Consider the following 24,601-nt stretch of genomic DNA (forward strand, 5'->3'; position numbering starts at 1 on the left):
TTTTGAAACCTGCACATTACATAACTCTCTCTCTCTCTCTCTCTCTCTCACTCACTCACTCACACACACACACACACACACACACACACACACACACACACACACACAAATAAATCCAACTAGGTAAATTAAAAAAAAAAAAGTCTTTGTAAGAATAAAAGTGAAGATGGGATATAGTAAAAGGAAGTGATAAAGTCATCCATAACACATCCAGATGCAACACACAGTTAAAACCTACTTTCAAATCCAAGGACTAGTAATGAGCCGATTAACCACCACAGGGAAGATAGCACAGACAAAGCAAAGATGTAGGAAAGAAAGAAAATGGCGAATGAAAAAAGATAACCATCAACACAATGCCAAACGAACAGTATATGTGTCCAAGAGCTATTCTCCAGAGTTTCAAACAAGAAAACCAAGTGTGTTGGGTGTCGAGGACACTGGTAAGTGGTGTGGAAGCTCACCGATTCCTGTTGTCATGTTAAATACTATGCTCATTGGTAACACTGGAGACATAATGATTGCATTTGAAACAACATTTCATTTCTGCAGTACACTCCTGTTGACTTATTACTCATCAACGGTCTCATTTTACACATACGGTCCATGTGTTAACTTACAGATTGAGTGAAGCAATGTGTTCACACAGTTCTTTCTATCTTTTATGTGAATAACAATTTTCTTCATGGAACACAAACTAGTATTTACAACAAACAGCATATTATAAACAATCCTGCTGGTGTACTGTTGTCATTTCACCAATTTGTCCACTAGAAGGGGGATTTTGCACTGGACAGTATTAGTGCCAGTGAAATGACCAACTAAAAATGGAACAGTTGTCAGCAAGACCAACTGGAGGCAAGCTGAGGCAGTGTATTTGGTCGAATCTAATAAATTTTAAAGGTAAAAAGTCTGAAACAGTCTTGGCAAAGACAAAAATTAAAGAGGAATGGAAATTGTGTAACTAATATGTAAATGTATTTTCTGCAATGGCAGAAACAGCAGATGGGAGAGTTGTGTTTACTAATGGTGGAGAAAGTAAACAAGAAGAGTAAGAGTTCAGTGCCTTGTCTACAGTGAGCTCAACTGAGACTGAGCACAAGCTCAGACTGGTGAGTGATGATGAAGGATATCAGCTTTGAACTTATCAAGAGAACCAAAAGCCTTAATGGATATAGGGAAACCACAGGAAAACTAAATCTGGATGACCAGAAGAGGCACTGGACCACTGCATTCCCAAAAGAGAGTACCATGAGATAAGGAGTCACATGAAATTACTATAAGCTTGTTGTTCAATAATGATGTTAAATGATTTGTCAATACAGCTACTTGTAGTGTCTTGGACTCACTGGATAAAAATAGGTCTCACTATTTGATGTAATTAGTGGAGATGTGGTGACCAGTGATCATAAAGCCTTGATTGCACATATGCTAACAGAGGTACACAAGTAATTGTTAGAAAACAATATCTTACTGCCAAAAATCCAGCGAAATTGAAGTTATAAAATATTGAAAAATAATGACCAATTACTGTAAATAATGAAGAGTTACAGTACACATCCACTTTTCTTCTATTAACTGTATAATCAATTAGAAAAAAATTTGCTGACTGCTTAACATATTTTCAACATCTGTTTGATGATTATGTATTGAGGAAGGTAGCGAATGCTATCTAAAATATTCATGTGTTAATAACAGTATAAAGAAACTTTAAGGATGGACAGACATTCACAATGCAGAATCAAAACATGCGTGGTCATTCTCAGCTAATTTGAGATTATTGGAAATTATGCAAGAACACAAATAACTTGGTCAATGGAAGGAGTTACTTGTAAATGAAACTTGCACCTATTGAGGGAGACAGTAATGTAGATTTTCTGGTGATCATTGTTACATTAATGTGCAGAAAGTTTATTTGTGGAATTGGAAATGCACTAAAATTACTAGGCAGACATATCTGCACAATAGGGCTTCAATACTGAGTACTCCTTTGAGCTGATTCTCTTCTTTCCATCACCTACACCACAGTTGGCAGCCACTAACCACAACTAACACAGGCCACCCAATCAAACCATATGACACTATCCTAAATAATTGGTGTTCATTTCTGATTTATTTCAAATGTTTACGTTTACCTTTTCAGCTTCTTAATTTAATGTACTTTTTTCTTGCTTCTTTCTACATTCAGCATTGAACGCATTTGGATTTTGGCCATGCCAGTGAATTCTGTGACGTTGCTCCAGAACACCACACCATCTAATTTTAACACTGCAGAACACTTTCTGTGCTTTTAATGTGACCTTTTATCCTGTTTTTTAGGCCACATAAGTGATTTCCTTCAGCTTTTTCACTAAAAACTTACTGTGCTACCATATGATTATTATTATGAATGGTAAACTATGAAAGAACAGGCTGCTTTTACACAGTTTTACACACACACACACACACACACACACAATGTGAACAATATTGTTAGGTGAAGCCATTGCTAAATCAAAGGCTATTTAAAAAAATTACCACAGTGCTTTACTATGCACCAGGCACAAACCAATTGGGGGTGGGATGGCCTTGATTTCTTACAATCGGTGTACTGGCTGACTCTTCTAGTAACAGGAGTACCTAAAGTTTAATGTGAAACATCATCATAAATGAAAAGCACAAGTTTGCTTTTGTTCTACAATATTTCCGGTTAACAATAAAAGTAATATTGTAGAACAAAAGCAAACTTGTGTTTTTCATTTATTATAATGCTGTTCTAGCAAGAGCCGACGGAAGATTCTGTTAACACGAAACATCATCCTTGGTGCAACTTTGTTTTCACTTACATACAACGTTCCTTGATGGCAAAGGAGTGATAAGTATCAGAGAAAAATCATATGACTGATTAAGGATTAAACCCCAGACCTTTCGAATTGCAATCAGACACTTAATCACTCAGCCAAGGAGCCACTAAAAATAATCTATGGAGTTGATAATTGCAAGGGCATCTTCAAACTCTTATACTCACTCGCCACAATATTTATTCTTAATGGTGTCTGTTGCTAACAACAAATATCAATTTGAAATGAGTTGTGACCAACACAATTGCAACAAAAGAAGCAAAAATTATTTTTGTACAGAACATGCCCCCACACATAGCATTCAGAGTGAGATTTTGTAGTCTGAAGCAAGGTTTACAAAGAATTTACATCAGACAGAGCAAGATATTAGCAATTTCTATTATGGAAACTGAACACATACCTTGTTAATTCTCCACAAATTGCTTGATTATATCTAAGTTCAAGAATAAATGATTCCTGTCAGTGTAAGATATGTAGCAATATTTATAGGAAAAAATATTAATGTGTTCAGATAAATATTAAGCTAACGAGAGGAGATGAACATTAGCTGTGAATGCAGATATAAGAGACAGTAGTTCCCCCCCCCCCCCCCCCCCCACTTTCAGGTTTCCTGCAGTTTTAATATATGAGTCTAAAAGTTTACAAGAACAAATAATTTATACCAGTGTAGCAACAGTTATTCCTCGTATCACCTGCAGAACTAACTTTTAAGGGCTGTTCCTCTTTGTTGATGCACAACTTGACTCATTCCATTGTAGACTGTTCTCTTTTGGTGGGGTATCTATGAAACATGATGGATGAATGAATGAAATGATAAATATTCAGGGTAGAAGAACCAATACTTAATTGTACATGCAGCATAAATATGTACATTGGGCAACTGATCTAGGTGAGAAGAATGCCTCAACACCTGCAGATCCATTTTGCTACTTAGTTACACAATCATAAACAATATGTGGTGCATCGACAATTATTTAAAGAAAACAGTCTGCTCATCCATATATGAAAGCCACTCAAAATTACATTATGTTTTAACTTTCTCTCACGCTGCCAAAGGTAACACTAAGCTGAACAAATAATTCTACTGACAGTTTCTTTCCCATGTTTTAAATAGCATAATGTGTGAGCCTTCACACATAACCCACGATACATTTCACAGAAATTGACAGAGTAGTTGTATCATAGCTCTACTGAGCATAGTGGAAAGTACTTGTGACAGAGTCAGCAGACAGATATGGTAGTGCAGTAAGCCTTAGTGGTATGTCACAAACACCAGAACTGCAGTACTGCTGACATAGTGGAATAAGTGGGCCACCAGGCAGTGATCTGGTGATTGGCCAATGACTACACTTCACATTCCAGTTCTGCTGGAGGGAAAGGAAAGCACTGCCATTTCAGAAACCAACTGAGCTCACATAAATACTGCCTATTTCAGACAAGCATCTTCAGACATTGGCAGGAGCCATCCGTGGGGGCAGTCTAAACTGGTTAATTTCCCAAAATGGATAAGTGAGTTGTTGCCACTAGACAATGTCTTCACTAGCTGTGAGTTGCCAGAGTCTGAATGCTGGTGACATGGTGCCTTCCAGGCAGTGGGCTACCTACTGGTTAACATCCATCCACAGGAGGCTGCCTCCATCAGAGAGCCATGGTTCGTGCCACAGCCACTTAGCCAACCAGCTGCCACTGCCCTGTGTAGGCAAACTCTGCTGCTGTTCGTTACCCTTTGCAGGTAAAGTCCCTGGCTGTCAGCACTGATGCCACCATCTGAACTAAGGTACACGGTTCAATTCCCTGTCGCTTGGTGCATCCTCCACCGAGTTGCCTACATGCCCAGCCAATTTGCAGAGCCAGTAATAACAAAGTGGTGAGCCTGTGAGCTGACACAGTACAATACCACTGGACTGTTGATTATGTTAAACTCACTATCTCGTGGGCAAGATGATGCCCCACACGATCACAACAGCTTGCTGACTTAAACACGTTTCACCATTCGAGACAAGCCTAGCCGGTTCTTGACTGGTGTATTCTGATATGAAACAAGGGAATATCTGGAGTTACTGCTTTTATGACTGGCTGCCAGACAGCCAAGTCATTGCAACCACGCTCTCAGTGCAGAGCTGAAGGCCCTCCTGACTACTAGCAGCCCTGCTCGACCTCCCATTGCAGAGGTCATTCTCCTTCATCTTCTACAAGTGGTGCCAGAACTGTTACTGCCACGGACAGCTGCATCGAGGATCACACTGGCAGCTGCAACACGTAGCATTGACAACGAAGTTGGGTGAATGGACCGATTGCTTTTTCTCTCCCTCTTGTGTTTTGCATACAAGGGTTATGACGGGAGACGAGACTGCCACAGGAACTTGAGGATGATGATCATTAAGCCTGACGATAATGTAGACCTTTCAAAATTTGAAGCTAATTCTAGGGAGGATTAATCTGGCATGCATCCAGCATGGTGCACCCATTGTAACACACAGCATGGTGTGTACAGAGAGAGTCCCAGCCACAGGCTTGGCCATTAAGCAGTACGGTGTACCGGAGAGAGGTTCCACAATGAGTCAAGTACACAGGGAGATACTAACCACAAGACGGTGCAATCTCTGTTAGAAAACAAAACTCCACCTGCATCTACATACATTGCATACCACTGCTAAATGGATGAAAGACGGTGTTTCTCATTGTAACTAATATTAGAGTTTATTCCCATTCCATTTGTGTATTGAAATACGCTCAATATTTTTATATACTCGAATTTAGCATATTTTGTGACAGTACTCACTTTTCCGTGGATGTTTATAAGATGATATTTGACTTTTTTGTGTTGGCTTCAGCCGTCTAGTGAAAGTAGGATTCCATAATGCTGTTTCGTCGGCTGCGGAAATGTCCTGGTTCAATGCGTTTTGCCTCAGTTTTGGTGCTTCAAATACCATTTTTCTGAATGTGGTTCCTTTCTTGATGTTTATATAAAAAGGTAGTAGAATAACTAATTTTTTGCTGGTCACTTGCAAATTATTATAACGGGGACCTGTACATTGGTCCAGTGTCACACACCGAGTGTTCACTGCCGACTGACTACGGTCAAAGACTACTCCAGTGTCAAAGACATTTCACACAACACACAAGCTTCCACTTGTAACCAGTCTCTTTGATATTTTTCGTCACATCTACTAATATTAATCAATATGCTGTCACTCTCGAACAAATAAGCAAATTAGCATAAAATAAGGCAAATTACAATTCACAAAAAATATTCTGACAAAAATATAAGAAAAAATTTACAACCTCCGTCATTAGATTTGGTATCAACAAATCCAGTAGAAAATAACACATCTCCCAGATCCATTACAGTATTGAGTGCAGGAAAAACTGATGGTTTAAATGCCTCTCTGTTTGCTTTAATTATTCTGATCTAGTTTTTGCAGTTCCCATGGAAATGGGATGTATGACTGTAACATGTTCCTATTCTTCACTCAATTCTTGTTGTTGAACCTTCATAAGTAAACTTTCATAATACAGTTTTTTTACCTTCAACATCTACCACTTTGGTTTTTTCAACATTTCTGTGACACACTTCCATGAGTCAACAAATTGTGACCATTCATATTGCCCTACTCTGTGTACATTCAAGATAACCTATTAAGACTTATGTAGTGTAGATCCTGAATGGTTGTGTTCACATTTTAAGATGGGCCAAGTGTTTTGCATGTAGTCACCTTTTCAGCTTTCCTATATTTTCCCAGTATCCTACCTAAGAACTGAAGTCTGTCACTTGTTTGACACACTATTGAGCATATGATATAATTTCAGTTCATATCCATATAAACTGTTACACACAGTTTTTGACATGAGTCAACTGATTCTAACTGTAACTTATTAACATTGTAGGCTTTGAATACAAGTTTTCTGTATCCTGTGAAGTATACAATTTTACATTTCTCAACAAGTAAAGCAAGTTGGCAATCTTTGTACTGCTTTGAAGTCTTATTATATTTGAACGGATGCTCATGCAACATTTTTCAGATAGTACTTTATTTTATATAACTGTATCATCTGCAAAATGTCTGAGGTTACTATTAATATTGTCTACCAGGTCATTATCAACAACATTAACCTCCCTTGGACATGCCTGAAGTTGTTATTCTTCTGTCAATGACTTTTCGTCACGATAGCATGCTGCATTCTACCTATCAAAAAACCGCCAAGTTTCATTTGATACCCATATAATTATTCTTTCATTAACAAGTGTTGGTGTGGTAATGACTCAAAAGCTTTTAGGAAGTCAAAATATACTGCATCCACCTGATTACCCTGAACTGTGGTTTTCAGGATGTAGCATGACACAAGAAAAAATTGGGTTTCACCCAACCAAAGTTTTCGGAATCTATGATGGTTGGCATGAAGGAGGTCATTCTATTCAAAATGCCTCATTACTTGAGTGTCCAGAATATGTTGTACAACAGATAAGTGTCATTGATACTGGACAGCAGAGTTGTGGATCAATTCTACAGTCCTACGTGTAGACCAGTGTCACCTGTGCTTCCTACCAGCCACTGGGCCCAGTTGGGGGCTAACTCATCTGTGAATTCTGTATAGAACCCGACAGGGATTCCATTGGGTTCTGAAGTAATGTCTAATGTTAGCAATTTCAGCTGTTTTCAATGCAACTGCCACTGATACCTGTACCACTCATGTCTGCAGTGGTCTTTTATCATGCTTTATACTGGAAATTTGAAAAAGAGTTTAGCATTTCTGCTTTTGTTTCACTACCCTCAATTTCAGTTCCTGCATCATCTATGAATATCTGGACACTAATTAGGCTGCCACTAACAGGCTTTACATATGACCTGGATTACTTTAGGTTTTGGGAGAGGCCATTGTGCAATAGTCACTGTTTCTTTAAAGTAACTGTATACCATGGAGGGGCAACTCGGATCATGCTTATTATTCCTACTACATACATTTCTATCCCATGATCAGTGAACTCTTCTTCTGTATGTGACCCACAATTCCTCAACATACTCCTTCCCAGAGCTATTGCTTTCCAGTCCCTCCTTAAAATATGTACTACTGCCTCTTTAGTTTACTGTATGTGTAAATTTTTCTACTTGTTTTAGCTGTGAGAATTGCCTCACGGTTACTGATATGAGTGTTCACATGGGCTTTATCAAAGAGGTCAGGTCTGTCTGACGTCATTTTGTCTAATTTATTACCATCGCAAGCAGGATTCAGACCTGTCTGTTTCAGGTACTTTTCAGAGAAGGTATTTAGTAATGCGTTACATGATAGCTTGTCACAACCACCACTTACAAAACTATAGTATCCCAATCAATTGTTGGATTATTAAATTCTCCTTCAACAATAACAATATGATTGGGGAACATGATAATTAGTCCTGCCAAAACAATCTCGCACGCTGCTTCAACTTATATATCTCAGTGGATTTGAGTTTCTTCCTCCTTTTGCATTAGCCCCTCCTTTTGATATATACTTAGATTTAACCCAAAAAACTCACTGCTGTCAATTTCAGGAATGCTTTAAATTCTTAGATTTATTTGTAAATGATTTGGCAGTAGATCACCAGGTTCTTTATACCATGTGTCCAGTGAAGGATTCACTAATTAGAAAATTAAATTTCTTGAAAACTAAGAGACCGTCTTAACACGTGCAACAAGAAATATTTTTATTGTGAATGCTGTAAGATTGTATATAGAAGTTAAACAGAAATTCTGAATAGTTTGAAAAGCTGCTAACAGATGGCACTGTGTTTGCAGCCCATATAGTATCAATGTGCATAATTAAATTAATCATCTGGAACCATTCTTTTCAATCACATCACAATCTTTTTGAAATGTCCACCACTTGAAGTATGGAGGAGGCTCAAACAAACAACGAAATCTGCCATCACATACTGTGATGTCTCAATGGAATTGGATTGATGTAGCACAGATCGTGGTTCTAGCTCATCCAGCATGGTCGGATAGTTCTGGTAGACAATGTCTTTCAATGTGTCCCACAAAAAGTAGTCACAAGGAGTCAGATCAGGTAAATATGAAGGCCAACCCATCCCTGTGCCAGTAACGTTTCAATAATCCAATGCTACCAATGCAATGACTTTATTCCCAAAGTATTCATCAAAAAAGCAAAACACCTGTTCGGTTCAATACAGTAAGTCCCCCATCTTGCATGAACCACTCTGTGCCTGGTCGATCCTCCAAAGCTAGCTGTGTGCTGACAAACTGTTCCAAAATTTCAATATAACATTCATTAGTAAATATTTCTCACATGAAGAAAGAGCTAATAATGCCTCTGCTACATACTGCAATCCAAACAGTAACTTTGAGAGAATACAGTGGTTTTGCTTCACACAAACTGGGAGTTTTGTAACCCAGTAATCAACCGTTCCCTTTATTCACAACTTAATTCAGGCAAGAGTGTGTTCCTTCTGCGAACCAGATGTAGCCAACATAAAATCACTCATTATCAATCATCGTAAGAATCTAGTTTGCAAAGTCAGCTTTCTGTCATACAGCACATACGCATATGGCCTGGTGTCTTTGGATTTTGAATGGACATGTGTAGCATTGTCTCAGTGTTTTCTGATTGCGGGAATGCTTCAAACCAGTCTCTGTTGCAATTCTTGAGACAGATTTCCTTGGATTTTGCTGATTAATTCCAGAAACCGTGGCGACATTTTCAGGAGTAACTACAGTTTGCCAGGGCCAACATTTACCACTAGATCATCAGCCACAATGCCTGTGCTCTGGAATTACGTCACGTTTGAAAACTGTGCCTTGTTGCCATAGGACTGTAACCTGTGATACATCTTTTCAGGCCATAGGAGATATATTAACATTGGTTCTCCAGCCAGGAAAATATGCTGCACATATTTATGAAAAGAAAAAGTGGTGGATTGGAAATACCCGAGAGACTTCTGCTGGACAGAAGGATGCTTTAATAAGCTTTGTGCACCCACACCGCCCAGAAAATTCATTTCATTGGACATCAAAAAGTTTGGCCTCTGAAAATTAATAAAGTGTATCATCTTGAGATCGTGAATACGTAACAATTATCAGGCTTGGGAATCTATGGTAAGGAAACCCACCTGTGGCTGCTATTGGGCGGGGCCTGTAAAGTGATGGGAATGCTTGGTATCTCATTTTAAAAGAAACTAGCGGTAATTAAACCACTATGGACCGTAACATATTTATACAAATTTTCATCAGTACACTAACGTTCCACATAAACTGCAATTTATGTGAACACAAAATATACTAAATTTTAGACAGGAATTAAAGTAGCACATCAGTAGCACTGCAAAATAAAAAATATGTATTCAAAACTCTCTACAACATGAGGGGGGTCCGGCAGATTGCTATACACATCATCAAAATTTACACAATGTGACAAGGCATAATATTTAAAGGCAGTTTACACGAAGCTTGCTGCGACTGTTAGACAACAATTTTACTATCATAATCTCTTATTATAGCAGAAAAGCTGGTTGAAATATGCCATGACAAGTCACATCAAAAGACACTCCATTTATTGAAGTTTTCCAAGTTTTTCTGTCATCAGAACTTTTGATATTACCTTACCCAGAGATCACAAAGCAATTTTAGAACATTAACAAGATGCCATATTTAATATGAGCACCAATAATATTAGGAAAAGGATTGATTGGTACTCATCATGAAGATGACACACTGACTTGCAGACAGGCACAACACCAAGACTGTAACACATTTAGCTTTTGGCCAAAGCCGCCTTCAGAAAAGAAAACACACACCACACAAGCAAGCACATCTCACGCAAACATGATCACTATCTCCAGCAGTTCGTACCGTGTAGTACTTTTTGTAAAACTGAGCTAAATATACCCCTGTTTGGCATTTTTACACGAATTGTCAACTTTGCCATCAGTGGAATGGAAAGTAGTAGTAGAATGAAATTTTACATTTTATGACCCTGTATTGATTACATGCAAATTTTCGGATTTATCCTACAATTACTCGGGAGATATAAAACACTAAACCTCTCCTTTTTTTCAGCCTAATTCACTTCAAATTATCCATATGAAAATTGCTCTAGATTTTTTTTTCTTCCAAGAAAATATTGCCAGGGACATTATGTCCCAAAGTTGTCAAAAACTCAGGGGGTGCTCTTTTGAAAGCTGCACTATGGGGTCACACAAATGACTATCTCTCAAGTACTACATTGGCAAAAGTAAAACTTTCCCTATTTTGCCTATGTTCAATTGGCACATGGGTGAATGCTCATACAAAATTTTAGCAAAATCCCTGATCCTCAATGCCAGAACTTTTTCCAAAATTAGACCATTTGGCATTGGATGGCCCAGTAACAGCTTATGTATTTCCTGAAGGGGTGTCAGCATCAGTGTGGGAAGATGGTACTTTTCTTAGCTCTTATCATGACTCTTGTTAGTTCACCCAAGACACCTCATCTGTAGCAGGTTCCAATCACTTCACATCAGTCAGTGCAAATTCCAGCCGTTTAAGAACAGCAACTAGCTCATCACATACCTAAAAACAGCACTCACAGTATTGTTGCATTATGGATGAGGCAATGTGTTTCTCAAGTTTAAATGGGCTTCGCTGATTCTTCTCTAATTTCAGTATCCGTTTGCTACAAGGATTAGAAGTTCCCTTTAAAAAATGAAACAAAAAACAGAAGAAACTGATTTATGTCACAATGAAAGACAAAATCAGGGGTAAAATTTACTTATTCTCTGAAGCTAGTTCGTGCATTTAACTTTTTGTTTTGTTAAGGTTATATTCACTAACCAAAGCTTGTTATAAAAATAAAATAAACAAAAAATGAAATCTACAACAAATGTAACCAATATACTCCACTTTCTGAAGGGAAAACAGGATGGAACAATATTTTCAGAACACTATTTTACAGCACAGCAGCCAACTTCTTTAAGAGCATAGGTCTGCATATTGGGGACTTTGCTCATTTGTATTCGATTGAGCATGTCGTGCTCAGGAACGACTTGTTTGAATATTAACACTCAGATGGGAAAAGAAGTGGTTGAACAAGGTGCCCCCTGAAGAGAGCACAGGCCGCCTGGCCTGGTGGGCTTGTTGTTCTGATGCTGTTGACATCCTAGCAGTCCTGTGTCTGCAGACAGGTGTTGCTTCTGATATATTCCCACCAGCTGACGGAACTATGATCATATCAATTTAGTTAAGCTGTACACTTACATTCCTAACGGTTGTGCCTAATGCTTCAGGCAACACAGAAAATTTGGAAACAGTTAAAAGTCTCGCAGACCATGTCAGCTGCTATGTAAAATGGCCACTCCAGTTCACTGTTGCATTCAACTATAGCCAATTTACTCTTAGTTTCAATCATCTTAAAATTTTTGCAGGTAGCATTCATTATTTTTTTCATATAGTTTCTGTGTTTACAAATAGTCTTTTCCCTAGTAAGTCGTGTTGAGGGTAATCTTAGTTTTTAAAATATCTTTATTTACATCTATTTTTAAATAACTTGAAATTACATATTAATAGTGGTCTAAATTTGGGATATAGCCAGATATTTGTCAATACGACTAACATGTGCCATTTTCATTACAGACACCTGAGAAACTCAAAATATATCTCGCAATGAAAAAGGAAGAAGAAAAACAAATTTGACCTAGACAATTCATGAAGTCAGAAAAGAAAACTACATAGACATTTAAGTCTGCTGAAGTATTTAACGTGCCACGAAAGACATTACAAGTATTAAGGAGGGTGGAAATTTCTTCTTCAAAAAATTTCACAGAAAACTGGAGAAAAATTTGTATTAGGTGCAGAACTGGAAAAGGAAGTAGTGCCTTATGTACTTCACGTAGAAGAGAAATTTTAGGAGCATTGATAAGCTTCTCATGTGGCATACTACGTCGAATGGCTTGCCAGTTATCGACAAGGACTGGCCTACAACACTCGTTTATGATGGGAGAGTCAGGAAGAGCTTGTGCAGATTTATTTTGAAATGTCAAAAGAAATGGACAAAAATGAATTGCTTTTATGACACAAAGTGTGGCCAATGGTAAGACCACAGCAGATGATTCTCTAGTGTAATTTGTCATTGCTGAGGGAAAAAGTTATATGGTATTTTCTAAAAATGGATGATTAAAATCACACAAGGATCTAGTACTAGGGCTGCACTGATCACTTGTAATTTGTTTTTTCTCTGGAAGTATTTGACACTACGCTAAATCCACACGAACTCCATCAGCTTGCACTCACAGAATTGATGCCACTTAATAGCTGTGGGTTGGGTTGTTTGGGGGAAGAGACCAAACAGCGAGGTCATTGGTCTCATTGGATTAGGGAAGGACGGGGAAGGAAGTCGGTCGTGCCCTTTCAGAGGAACCATCCCGGAATTTGCCTGGAGCGATTTAGGAAAATCACGGAAAACCTAAATCAGGATGGCCAGACGCGGGATTGAACCGTTGTCCTCCCGAATGCGAGTCCAGTATGCTAACCACTGCGCCACCTCGCTCGGTCTTAATAGCTTTCATTTACTTCTGAAAGACTACAGAAATCAGTATCATTACGATTTCAAAAACTTTTTTGTACTTTTAATATAATAGAAGGAAACATTCCACGTGGGAAAAATTTTGTACTTTTAGCTATATTTCACTTGCAGTAATGTATGGTCTTAAGCATAGTGATTGATAAGCTGCATACTATCACATTTTTCAATACAAGTGCACATGCTGGACAAATAGTGTCATTTCACAATGACTGTACTGAAACATGAAAAAGTAATTGGTTTATTAAGAAGCTGAGCTTTCACACTACCAAGTGTGGGAAAATAAGATTTTTAAAGTGCTTACTTCCTTCAAAACTGACTGAGAAATGTTATGGAACTACAACAATCATATGACACGAAAATTAGCAGTAAAGCTTTTGGTGAAAAAGTAAGTCCACAAAACAAAGTAGCCCAGCCTTATATAACTACCAGTCTATTCACAGCTTGAAAATTGGAGAAGCTACTGATTTTCCCCCTTTCCCAGAATGGATTATCAAGCCATTTGAGCAAGAGCTGCTCAAACAAATTTGAGGAAAATCAAGTGCAGTTGCTCCCAGTGTGCAAAGTGATTACACTGACATCTTGTGAAATTTCACAGAACTTCAGGCACTCAACAATTCGAGAGAGCATAAATGCCAGATGCAGACCCCTGCTTTACAGTTCTTTTGACATCATATTTGTAAGCTTTCAGACACCGACTTCAAATGGAAGGTCAATGACTCGAAGAAGTGGAAACTTCAAGTCAAGTCTGTACATATAATGCAATAAGAGAAAATAGTTTTCCAAAAAAGATATTGTGCAAAAACTTTCATATTGCACAAACGTGGCTCACAATCGTTTAGGAGGGAGGAAGAGATTAGTGTTTAACTGTCCTGTCGACAACAAGGTCATCAGAGATGGAGCGCAAGCTGTGATTAGGAAAGGATGGGAAAGGAAATCTGCCAAGAACTTTCAAAGGAATCATCCTGGCATTTGCCTGAAGTCATTTAAGGAAATCATGGAAAACCTAAATTAGGACAGCCATATGTGGGTTTAGCCGTCATCCTCCCAAACAGGAGCCAAGTGTGCTAACCATTGCATCACCTCGCTTTGGTTACAACAGTTTATGTACTATGAAATACGTTACTCGCAACACTCATAAGCTTCCAAAATTTATCTTTTATCACTTAAATACATGCTAAAACTATGGAAGAACAACTATCTGAATGAAGATAGAGCTGCTAAAAATTTTAGAAGCACAAATGTCGCTTATAACTGACGATATATTATGAATTTTGGATCACACTTGCAAACTTTTGAGTATACACAATATTTTTTGACACACGCAAGCCTTGACATGATTAATGAAGAACAAGGGCAAAATGACAAGAACAGTAAAATATCTGAATCAAGAATTTTGATGCAGATCTATCTGTCCCCAGTGATCTCACACAAACAAAAGACTGAAAGTTGCATCATATATGTAAATAAATGTGCAAAATGCACAAATTTTTCACTCTGATGGTTTTGTAATACCTTCTACACTATCACAGTAAAGATAAACACTGTAGCATCAGTTTATCCCACTCAAAATAATGAAAACTGTCAAATAAAAAGAAAGCATGTCTTCTGCTTTGGGTGACTAACAATAAACAATACTGAAGAATTCAGTGCATATGATAGTTAAGTTTTCTCAGCAACCAAAACCAACTTTGGTTCCTTATTCTGGTTTTAATCTAGTTACACAATATTACAAATCTCACAGCAAGTACAGTAAGGATTTCCTAGAAGATGATCACCAGTTTTTCCTCATCTTTCAATGAAATAACCTCATTACAAAGTTTATTTTCTTACAATTTGAATTATGATCTGTAATGATCTATAATATTTTACACCCCTGTGTTTACCACACTAATGATTAATATATGAATTAATTTCGTCCTCCTTTCTTGTGCTATGAGATAAACAGCAAGTTTTTACAAAGTGAAGAAAGATATAAGAATAAATACACTCCTGGAAACTGAAATAAGAACACCGTGAATTCATTGTCCCAGGAAGGGGAAACTTTATTGACACATTCCTGGGGTCAGATACATCACATGATCACACTGACAGAACCACAGGCACATAGACACAGGCAACAGAGCATGCACAATGTCGGCACTAATACAGTGTATATCCACCTTTCGCAGCAATGCAGGCTGCTATTCTCCCATGGAGACGATCGTAGAGATGCTGGATGTAGTCCTGTGGAACGGCTTGCCATGCCATTTCCACCTGGCGCCTCAGTTGGACCAGCGTTCGTGCTGGACGTGCAGACCGCGTGAGACGACGCTTCATCCAGTCCCAAACATGCTCAATGGGGGACAGATCCGGAGATCTTGCTGGCCAGGGTAGTTGACTTACACCTTCTAGAGCACGTTGGGTGGCACGGGATACATGCGGACGTGCATTGTCCTGTTGGAACAGCAAGTTCCTTTGCCGGTCTAGGAATGGTAGAACGATGGGTTCGATGACGGTTTGGATGTACCGTGCACTATTCAGTGTCCCCTCGACGATCACCAGTGGTGTACGGCCAGTGTAGGAGATCGCTCCCCACACCATGATGCCGGGTGTTGGCCCTGTGTGCCGCGGTCGTATGCAGTCCTGATTGTGGCGCTCACCTGCACGGCGCCAAACACGCATACGACCATCATTGGCACCAAGGCAGAAGCAACTCTCATCGCTGAAGACGACACGTCTCCATTCGTCCCTCCATTCACGCCTGTCGCGACACCACTGGAGGCGGGCTGCACGATGTTGGGGCGTGAGCGGAAGACGGCCTAACGGTGTGCGGGACCGTAGCCCAGCTTCATGGAGACGGTTGCGAATGGTCCTCGCCGATACCCCAGGAGCAACAGTGTCCCTAATTTGCTGGGAAGTGGCGGTGCGGTCCCCTACGGCACTGCGTAGGATCCTACGGTCTTGGCGTGCATCCGTGCGTCGCTGCGGTCCGGTCCCAGGTCGACGGGCACGTGCACCTTCCGCCGACCACTGGCGACAACATCGATGTACTGTGGAGACCTCACGCCCCACGTGTTGAGCAATTCGGCGGTACGTCCACCCGGCCTCCCGCATGCCCACTATACGCCCTCGCTCAAAGTCCGTCAACTGCACATACGGTTCACGTCCACGCTGTCGCGGCATGCTACCAGTGTTAAAGACTGCGATGGAGCTCCGTATGCCACGGCAAACTGGCTGACACTGACGGCGGCGGTGCACAAATGCTGCGCAGCTAGCGCCATTCGACGGCCAACACCGCGGTTCCTGGTGTGTCTGCTGTGCCGTGCGTGTGATCATTGCTTGTACAGCCCTCTCGCAGTGTCCGGAGCAAGTATGGTGGGTCTGACACACCGGTGTCAATGTGTTCTTTTTTCCATTTCCAGGAGTGTATGTTACTGTATTGTATGAAGTTTGTAAAAAATAAAATAATTAGTTCAGGAAAGTGAACACATTATGCGAGTCTCAGAGTCAAGTTAAAGTAGCATTTTTCACTCCATGGATACATTGCTAATATACTGTGATACCAGTTCTGCAGTCTAACATCTTGCGTCGAAACAGGATATCACTGAAAGCTTTCCGAAGCTGTGTCATTACTTATTTATAACAAATGAAACTTTTAATTACAATCTGAAAATTAATTAGTTCATTGCTTAGTAGTCATGGAGTTGTATTGCACCATTTAATGTATTATGGTTAAACAAAAGTCGAAAGTAAATTTACTTTGAGGCTCTACACGTAAGACAGGGAGTTAATAATATCACTAGAAATGATAAGGAGTAACATGAGATTTTTTTTTTTTTTTTTGATGAAGTGGCCTATACCTAACTCTAAACTATGTTACTTTCTTCTGTGCTTCAGACACTGTATTCAGAAGAATCATCTGACACAACACAAATAAAAAGAATGTGCCACTGTACTTTTGACTCTGAACAAAACTAAGATATGTATCCCAAAAACTGACAAAGATCAAAGAAGTAAAGAGCTCACTCACAATTTATGACACCTTTTTATAATGAAGATTGTCACATTGTACTATCACATTTGATTATAAAGACTAGGCGTAGCAGAAATACTTAAAATAACCAAGTGACTTGGATAATTGAAGGCTTTAGTAATTGTAATTGTGGTTCTTACCTAATTCAGTTGCAAGATGTAATGGTGTTTTTCCTTCGCTGTCCTGAGAGTTTATTTTGGCACCGTTAAGCAGTAAAAATTCACAGGCCATTACTGATCCCTGGAAATAAGAGAAAAAATTATATCATATCCACAAGATGTTAGCAAACTGGTTGATTGACACAGGCACACTGGTGTACACTTACATGGATACACGCATGCAGCCACAAAAAGGGGGTGACTAGTTGGAAGCATGAAATAGCTCCATTTGTTCGAAAGAGCAAGACAATAAATACTTCTAAAAATGCCCAAGAAATTGTAAGTGACAGAGAAGCTGACAACCTAGAGCTAAGTGAAAGAAGACTGATTGATAAAATAGTGACAGGATCTTGCACAGACGAGAAGCTGCTCATGACTTGGCATCGCTGACCGGAGATCAATTTTGGTCTTTGGTACAGACAACTAGATCGACTGACCAAGGTTCACTGTTGACCTGAATTAACACAAGAGGCAATTAATGACAGTGCTAAATCAACTTCTGACCCAATTATTGTGCTTCAACAGCAGATAATCTTTTAGTGTTCACAAAATTTCTTCACACCTATTTTACTGGCAGACTTCTTGCTCATAGCTGACTTCATTTTTGCTGTTTTATGGAGCACAACTGCCACAAAGTTAGGTTCCAGAGAAACGAAAGTAAGTCTTCTGAGATGATAAAAATATATCATATACTTACACTAAAGATTGCTTGATGTAAAGGTGTACGATTGTGATCCTCTTCATTCATCCACTGTTTATCTGCTCCCAAGGCAAGTGCTTTCAGCATCACAGGCAAGTTATGAGCTGCTGCAGCCTTGTACAGCAAGAGATTAGGATCCAGTTTTGAAATGTCTTCCTCACCTGCATGTTACATAAGTGGATGTTACTCCCATCAAGTATGGCGCACACACACACACACACACACACACACACACACACACACACACACAGTAAAGAAAAGAGAGGAGAGAGATTTCAAGAGTTGAATAAAAAGTAAATGTAAACACAGGTTATGCTGGTAGTGAAAAGTGGAGGTTGGGGAGATTATTCACCTTCTCAAGGGGGAACCCAAACCCTTATGAAAAAAAACCTTAAGTAACAAAACAAAATGACAAATTTCCTCCATCATATTTCTTACTTCTTTACTTTTAAATTAAGCTATTCTTATTTCTCTACAAGCTGTTGGGATGAAGACTAACAATGTGTCTAGAATATTCGCTTCAAATAATTTTAGCTTCACAAAAGGTATAGTTGTCACCAGTGATTAAATCATTAAACTGTATCTCACATAAACAATAACATGGGATGCTTGATAAATCACATGCAGTTTTATTTGTTGTACAATTTCAAAATATTAACAGACTCCCCCCCCCCCCCCCCCCCCTCCATGACCAAGCCCAAGGTTAGAACAATTATTTAGAACAACATAGGAAAGAAAGATTATCTAGCTGATGAAAGTGTTTTCACCTATATACAGGTTCCTATCTAATCACAAAACACTTTTCTACAGATGACTCTACTGAATAGCATAGTCTGGCTATGACGAGAGTTTGTCCAAATGCCCAATTCTTCAATAGCTTTCCTACACACTATGTCTATTTTTAAATTACTAAGAGGTGGTTTTACATTAATTTCTTCCATAATATCCAACATTTCTCTTGATGTTGACAAAGTACATAAAAAAATTCATTCCTACCGCATGAATTTGGATCTCATTTCAGTATTTTTCCAATTTACCTTTTGTTCCTTACTTAAGAACTTCAACCCTTTTAGACACAGCAAAATTTTGTGTAAACAATAATGTAAAATTGGCAGTTTTTATGAAATGTCATGATATTTGGCATTTTCTCCATTGCTGTGTAAAAATGTCATAAATCTGGAGGCACCAATGTACTGATGTGGGTAACTGATGGTTACTGAATTCTGAAACTGGATTTTGATCTATTTTTCAGGTCTGCCTGGCATTTAGAATGACAGTTCATTTTCCCAATAAAGAACATGGTTCCAAATGTGATGTCCAGTAAAAATAGCCCTTCTACCATTAAACCTAATTTCAGTAACAGTTTTAGTCATGACAGTTGTGCACAACAGTTTGTACCACAAATGAGCCATTTTTTAGAGATCATTAATGTGAATGAAACCGAATATTTTCATAATACGCGATCATAAATATGAAAAACCACCCAATATGACACTTTTGTTTTGCAAACACATAAATCAAGATGGCTTCTCTCAGTTTGCTTCAATCAAAAAATCACAGCACAGATTATGTGACATATGGCTACATCACAGTTATCACAGATGATACAGGGAAGAATTTGAATCATGGAACAAAAGATGTACATAAGATAGTTCACTAGTTTCATATGGAATCACCTTAACTGGCTTCACTAACCAAATTATCACCTTTGACTCTAATCTTGGACTGTGCATGAAATCATGTTGTCATCACAAACTTCATTCACATGATAGTAAAAATAATATTTATTAAATACCAATATAAATATTCTCAATGTTTTGTGCTGTGACAGGGCGATGGAATCAAATCAAGCAAGTGTCATGTTTATTTGTATGTTTGTGAAGCTAAACTGCCATATTTGATAGTTTTTATATTTATACACAGTCCACTCACATTAATGTGAGCACCTTTTGCAAGTATGGACATGTAGGAACAGAGTCAATGAGTTTCTGGAAGGTACCAACAGGCATATGGAGCCATGCACACTCCAGTGCTGAGGATCCATGGCACGAACAACCCAACTGAGGTGGTCCCACATATTCTCGATTGGTTTTAAACAGGGGAGTTTGGTTGCCAGAAAAGTATGGTAAAATCATTCTGGTGCTCTTTGGGCCATGCATGTACACTGCAAACTGCATGACACGTTGCATTGTCTTGCTTGTAGATGCCATGGTGCCAAGGAAAACACAAACTGCATTTACGGGTGGACATGGTCCACAAGGATAAATGCATACTTGTGTTGATCCACTGTGTCTTTCAGAATGACAAAATGACCCAGGAATGCTACATCATCATTCCTCAGACCATAACACTCCCTCCTGCGGCCTGGATCCTTCAGACAATTGTTGCAGGGCCGCACATGCCAACAGCCAACTTCCTGATGGAACATAAAACATGATTTATCTGCAAAGGCCACCTGTTGCCACTCAGTGGAGATCCAGTTGCATTACTGTCATGCAAATTCCAGCCTTTGCCACCAATGAACAGCATCAGCATGGGTGCATGAACCAGGCACCTGCTGTGGAGGCACATATGCAGCAACGTTCACTGAACGTTTGTTGAGGAGACACTGTTGTTAGCCCTTTGGTTCACCTGGGTGGTCAGTTGGTGACAAGCTCCATGCCTGTTCCCCTGTACACATCTCTGCAGCCATTTTTCACAACTGTCACCTATGGCCTATACTGCATCACAGTTGCCTCAGCACCATTTTGCCATGCACTGTGTACTTTAACCACAGTGACATGCAAACAGTTTACAAACTTTGCCATTTCTGAAATGCTTCCACACTCGACCCAAAAGCCAATGATTCTGTCCTTTTGGACGTCATCTATGTCACTGCGTTTCTGCATTATGACAACTGCACAGTTTTTTGTGCTGAGAAACAGTACAATGTTAGGAGAGATGAGTTGTCAACAGTTGTGAGTTATAGGCATGGGCGACGATTTACAGGAAGTCACCATAAACACAGAGACATTGACAATTAGGGATTCAAGTTGTAAAAGGACGAGGATGGTTGAAAGATGCTGAAGGAAATGGCTTATGTGTTTGGTTTTGGATCAGGCAGTTGGTTGGACAAGTTGGTCAACAAGAGCCAATATTCTTTTTGTAACAATACAGTAACTAATTACAATGGGGCTTATAGGACATAAAGGTTTATGGATTAGATTAGATTAGTACTTGTTCCATAGATCATGAATATGACACTTCGTAATGATGTGGAACGTGTCAGGTTAATAAAAGGTGTCTATACAAGATATTACATTACACAAAATATTACATGAAACTTAATATTTTTAATTTTTTTTTGTTTTTTTTTTTTTTGTTTTTTGTTGTGGGGGTTGGGGAAATTACCCACTTATTATATCCAAAAATTCATCTAATGAGTAGAAGGAGTTGCCATTAATAAATTCTTTTAATTTCCTTTTAAATGCTATATGGCCATCTGTAAGGCTTTTGATGCTATTAGGTAAGTGACCAAAGACTTTCATGGCAGCATAATTTACCCCCTTCTGAGCCAAAGTTAGATTTAACCTTGAGTCGTGAAGATCATCCTTTCTCCTAGTGTTGTAGCCATGTACACTGCTATTACTTTTGAATTCGTTCGGATTGTTCATAACAAATTTCATAAGTGAATATATATATACTATGAGGCTAGAGTGAAGATCTCTAGCTCTTTTAAATAAGTGTCTGCAGGATGATCTTGGATGAGCTCCAGCAATTATTCTGATTACACGCTTTTGTGCAATGAACACTCTTACTCAATGATGAGTTACCCCAGAATATGATGACATAGAAAAGCAGAGAATGAAAATAGGCATGGTACACTAATTTACTCGGATGTATATCGCCAAAATTTGCAATGACCCTAATAGCATAAGTAGCTGAACTCAAACGTTTCAGCAGATCCTCAGTGTGTTTTTTCCAGTTCAACCCCTCATCAATGCATACACCTAGAAATTTTGAATATTCTACCTTAGCTACCGATTTCTGATCAAAGTCTATATTTATCAATGGTGTCATTCCATTTACTGTGTGGAACTGTATATACTGTGTTTTGTCAAAGTTTAATGAGAGCCCATTTGCAGAGAACCACTTAATGATTTTCTGAAAAACATCGTTTACAATTTCACCAGTTAATTTTTGTCTGTTGGGTGTGATAGCTATACTTGTATCATCAGCAAAAAGTACCAGCTTTGCATTTTCGTGACTATAGAATGACAAGTCATTAATATATATTAAGAACAGCAGAGGACCCAAGACCGAACCTTGCGGCACCCCATTCTTGATTGTTCCCCAGTTTGAGAAATCACCAGTTTTTTGCGTATTATGTGAACTGCTTATTTCAACTTTCTGCACTCTTCCAGTTAGGTATGATTTAAACCATTGGAGCACTGTCCCATTCATACCACAGTACTTGAGCTTACCCAGAAGTATTCCATGATTTACACAATCAAAATTTTCGAAAGCACCTAGAAGGTGGGTGTGCAGGACTAGGGGGGTTGAGAAAGAACAGAGATTCAGACAAGAGGTTCTGCTAAAGGCCTAAGGATTTGAGTAGGGACCGAAAGTCTACACAACATTTGCAATGGATTCACTGTGGCAGGGGTTGTAGAGGAAGGAGTTGAGACATCTGGCAGTATCTTCAATCAAGTAATTACAAGAATTCATCACAACAGTGGTGGACCCTATGTCTGCAGGAAGGATGTTCAAATCAATGCATGCATTTCAGGTGGTGAATGGCAAATCTTTCCTCTGTTGAGAGGTTTATGTTATTAAGAAGGTATCTATGACAAATTGATGACATCAAGTTGGTGGTAAGGAATTCCTGAAAGGTATCCAGAGTGCGGTTATGTGGGACAGAAGAGTTGGTGTTCAGGGTTGTTGGAAAGAAGTATCAACTGGGAGAGACCCTGCTCAATGTTGGCTTTGGATCAGAGGGGTTGGTGAGAAATAAGTGTTTGCAATGTAGGAATTGGGAGGAGGAGAGTACTTACTTGATAAGTTTAGCACAACTTAAGTTGGGTGTGGGGCTGAAGGTGAGGCCTTTGGATAGATGAAACTTTGTATGCCACAGGTATTCAATAAACAGTTGACCACACTGTCTTAATCCTTCAAGCTTTCCCAGAGATCTGTTGACATCTTGAGGGATCAGCTATTCTGCTGAATTATGCTCAATATTTCAATAACGTGGCTCATCATCTTCAACAATTGCTACCTGAGATTGCTTATTGAGTGAAATGGTTCCAGCATTTATACCTATTGCCTTTTCCATCCATGGTTGGTTCCAGGCATTTGGTCTGCAGTCTGTTCCTGCTGAAAGTGCCCTTAAGAGTTCCCTCCTCAGCCCGGTGCACCAGGCTGTGTGCTGATATTCTGTCTTTGTTATGGTGCGCCTGTGCGCATGCTGGTGTTCTGTTTTCTGTGCACTGGGTTCCGGCTGCTCTCTCTGTGGTCTGCTTCCACTAAAACCATCCTATGATGTTCTATCTTTGCTCCAATGTGCTTGGTGCTTTGTCTGGTGTTCACTTATCAAATCTGTATTCTTACTACGTTCTTTCGTAATGTTCTGCCACTGCCCCTGTTGTGTTTTCAGCAGCTCCAGTGCCGGGTACCAGGCACTACTGAGTTGGTACCCAGTGTCAAAATTCATGAGGTTTTCATCACCATTATATCTACAAATTCTCTTTCAATGTCATCCCAATAACTGGGGATCTGTGCCACAAACCTCATTTCATCATAGTTTAGGGAATGCTGGAGTTCCAGACAGTGTTCAGCAATGACCAGCTTAGTTGCTTCGCTTAATCGTGTGTGCCTCAGATGTACTTTGCATTTCATATCTACTGTCTTAGTTGTTTGGCCAATGTAAAACAAACCAATGTAAAACAATTATAAATTCAAGGTTTTCTGAGTCTCAGGTCACCTTTCACATTTCCCAATAGATGTCTTATTTCGGAAGGTGGAAAGAACACACATTTGATGTTACGCTTACCGAGAATCCTGCTGATTTTAGCAAAGTTGGATCCCAAATAGGGCAGGTATGCTATAATCTTTGCTTCATCCTGCTCTTCTTCTAAATAGTGTGGTGGAGTGACTGATTGAAGGGCCTTCTGAATCTGCACTGATTATAGGTGCTCTATTACTGATGCCAAAAAGGTGTGTGGCCTGTGGACTGTCTTCACAACCCCACTCTTCTGCACTTGGTGGTGGCAAAAACTGGCTTATAGGTAGGTTTGTGATGCACACAGTGGCCAAATGACTAGTCTGCTCTCCTTCTGACATCAAGAAACAGCAACTGGCCATC

General features: G+C 39.2%; 1 protein-coding gene across 4 annotated transcripts in view; it reads right to left on the bottom strand.

The window, feature by feature from the left end:
* LOC126251844 (arf-GAP with coiled-coil, ANK repeat and PH domain-containing protein 2) overlaps positions 1-24,601 on the bottom strand; it is a 148,231-nt gene that overhangs the window by 19,249 nt on the left and 104,381 nt on the right. For all 4 annotated transcript variants that reach the window (XM_049952516.1, XM_049952517.1, XM_049952519.1 and 1 more), the window contains 2 exons: positions 18,259-18,422; positions 17,544-17,643 (listed from right to left, as the gene is read on the bottom strand). In XM_049952516.1, the coding sequence (XP_049808473.1) occupies positions 17,544-17,643; positions 18,259-18,422 (264 nt within the window). The remainder of the gene's footprint in view (positions 1-17,543; positions 17,644-18,258; positions 18,423-24,601) is intronic.

This window comes from Schistocerca nitens, chromosome 4, assembly GCF_023898315.1.
Source record: "Schistocerca nitens isolate TAMUIC-IGC-003100 chromosome 4, iqSchNite1.1, whole genome shotgun sequence".
Classification (NCBI taxonomy): Eukaryota; Metazoa; Arthropoda; class Insecta; order Orthoptera; family Acrididae; genus Schistocerca; species Schistocerca nitens.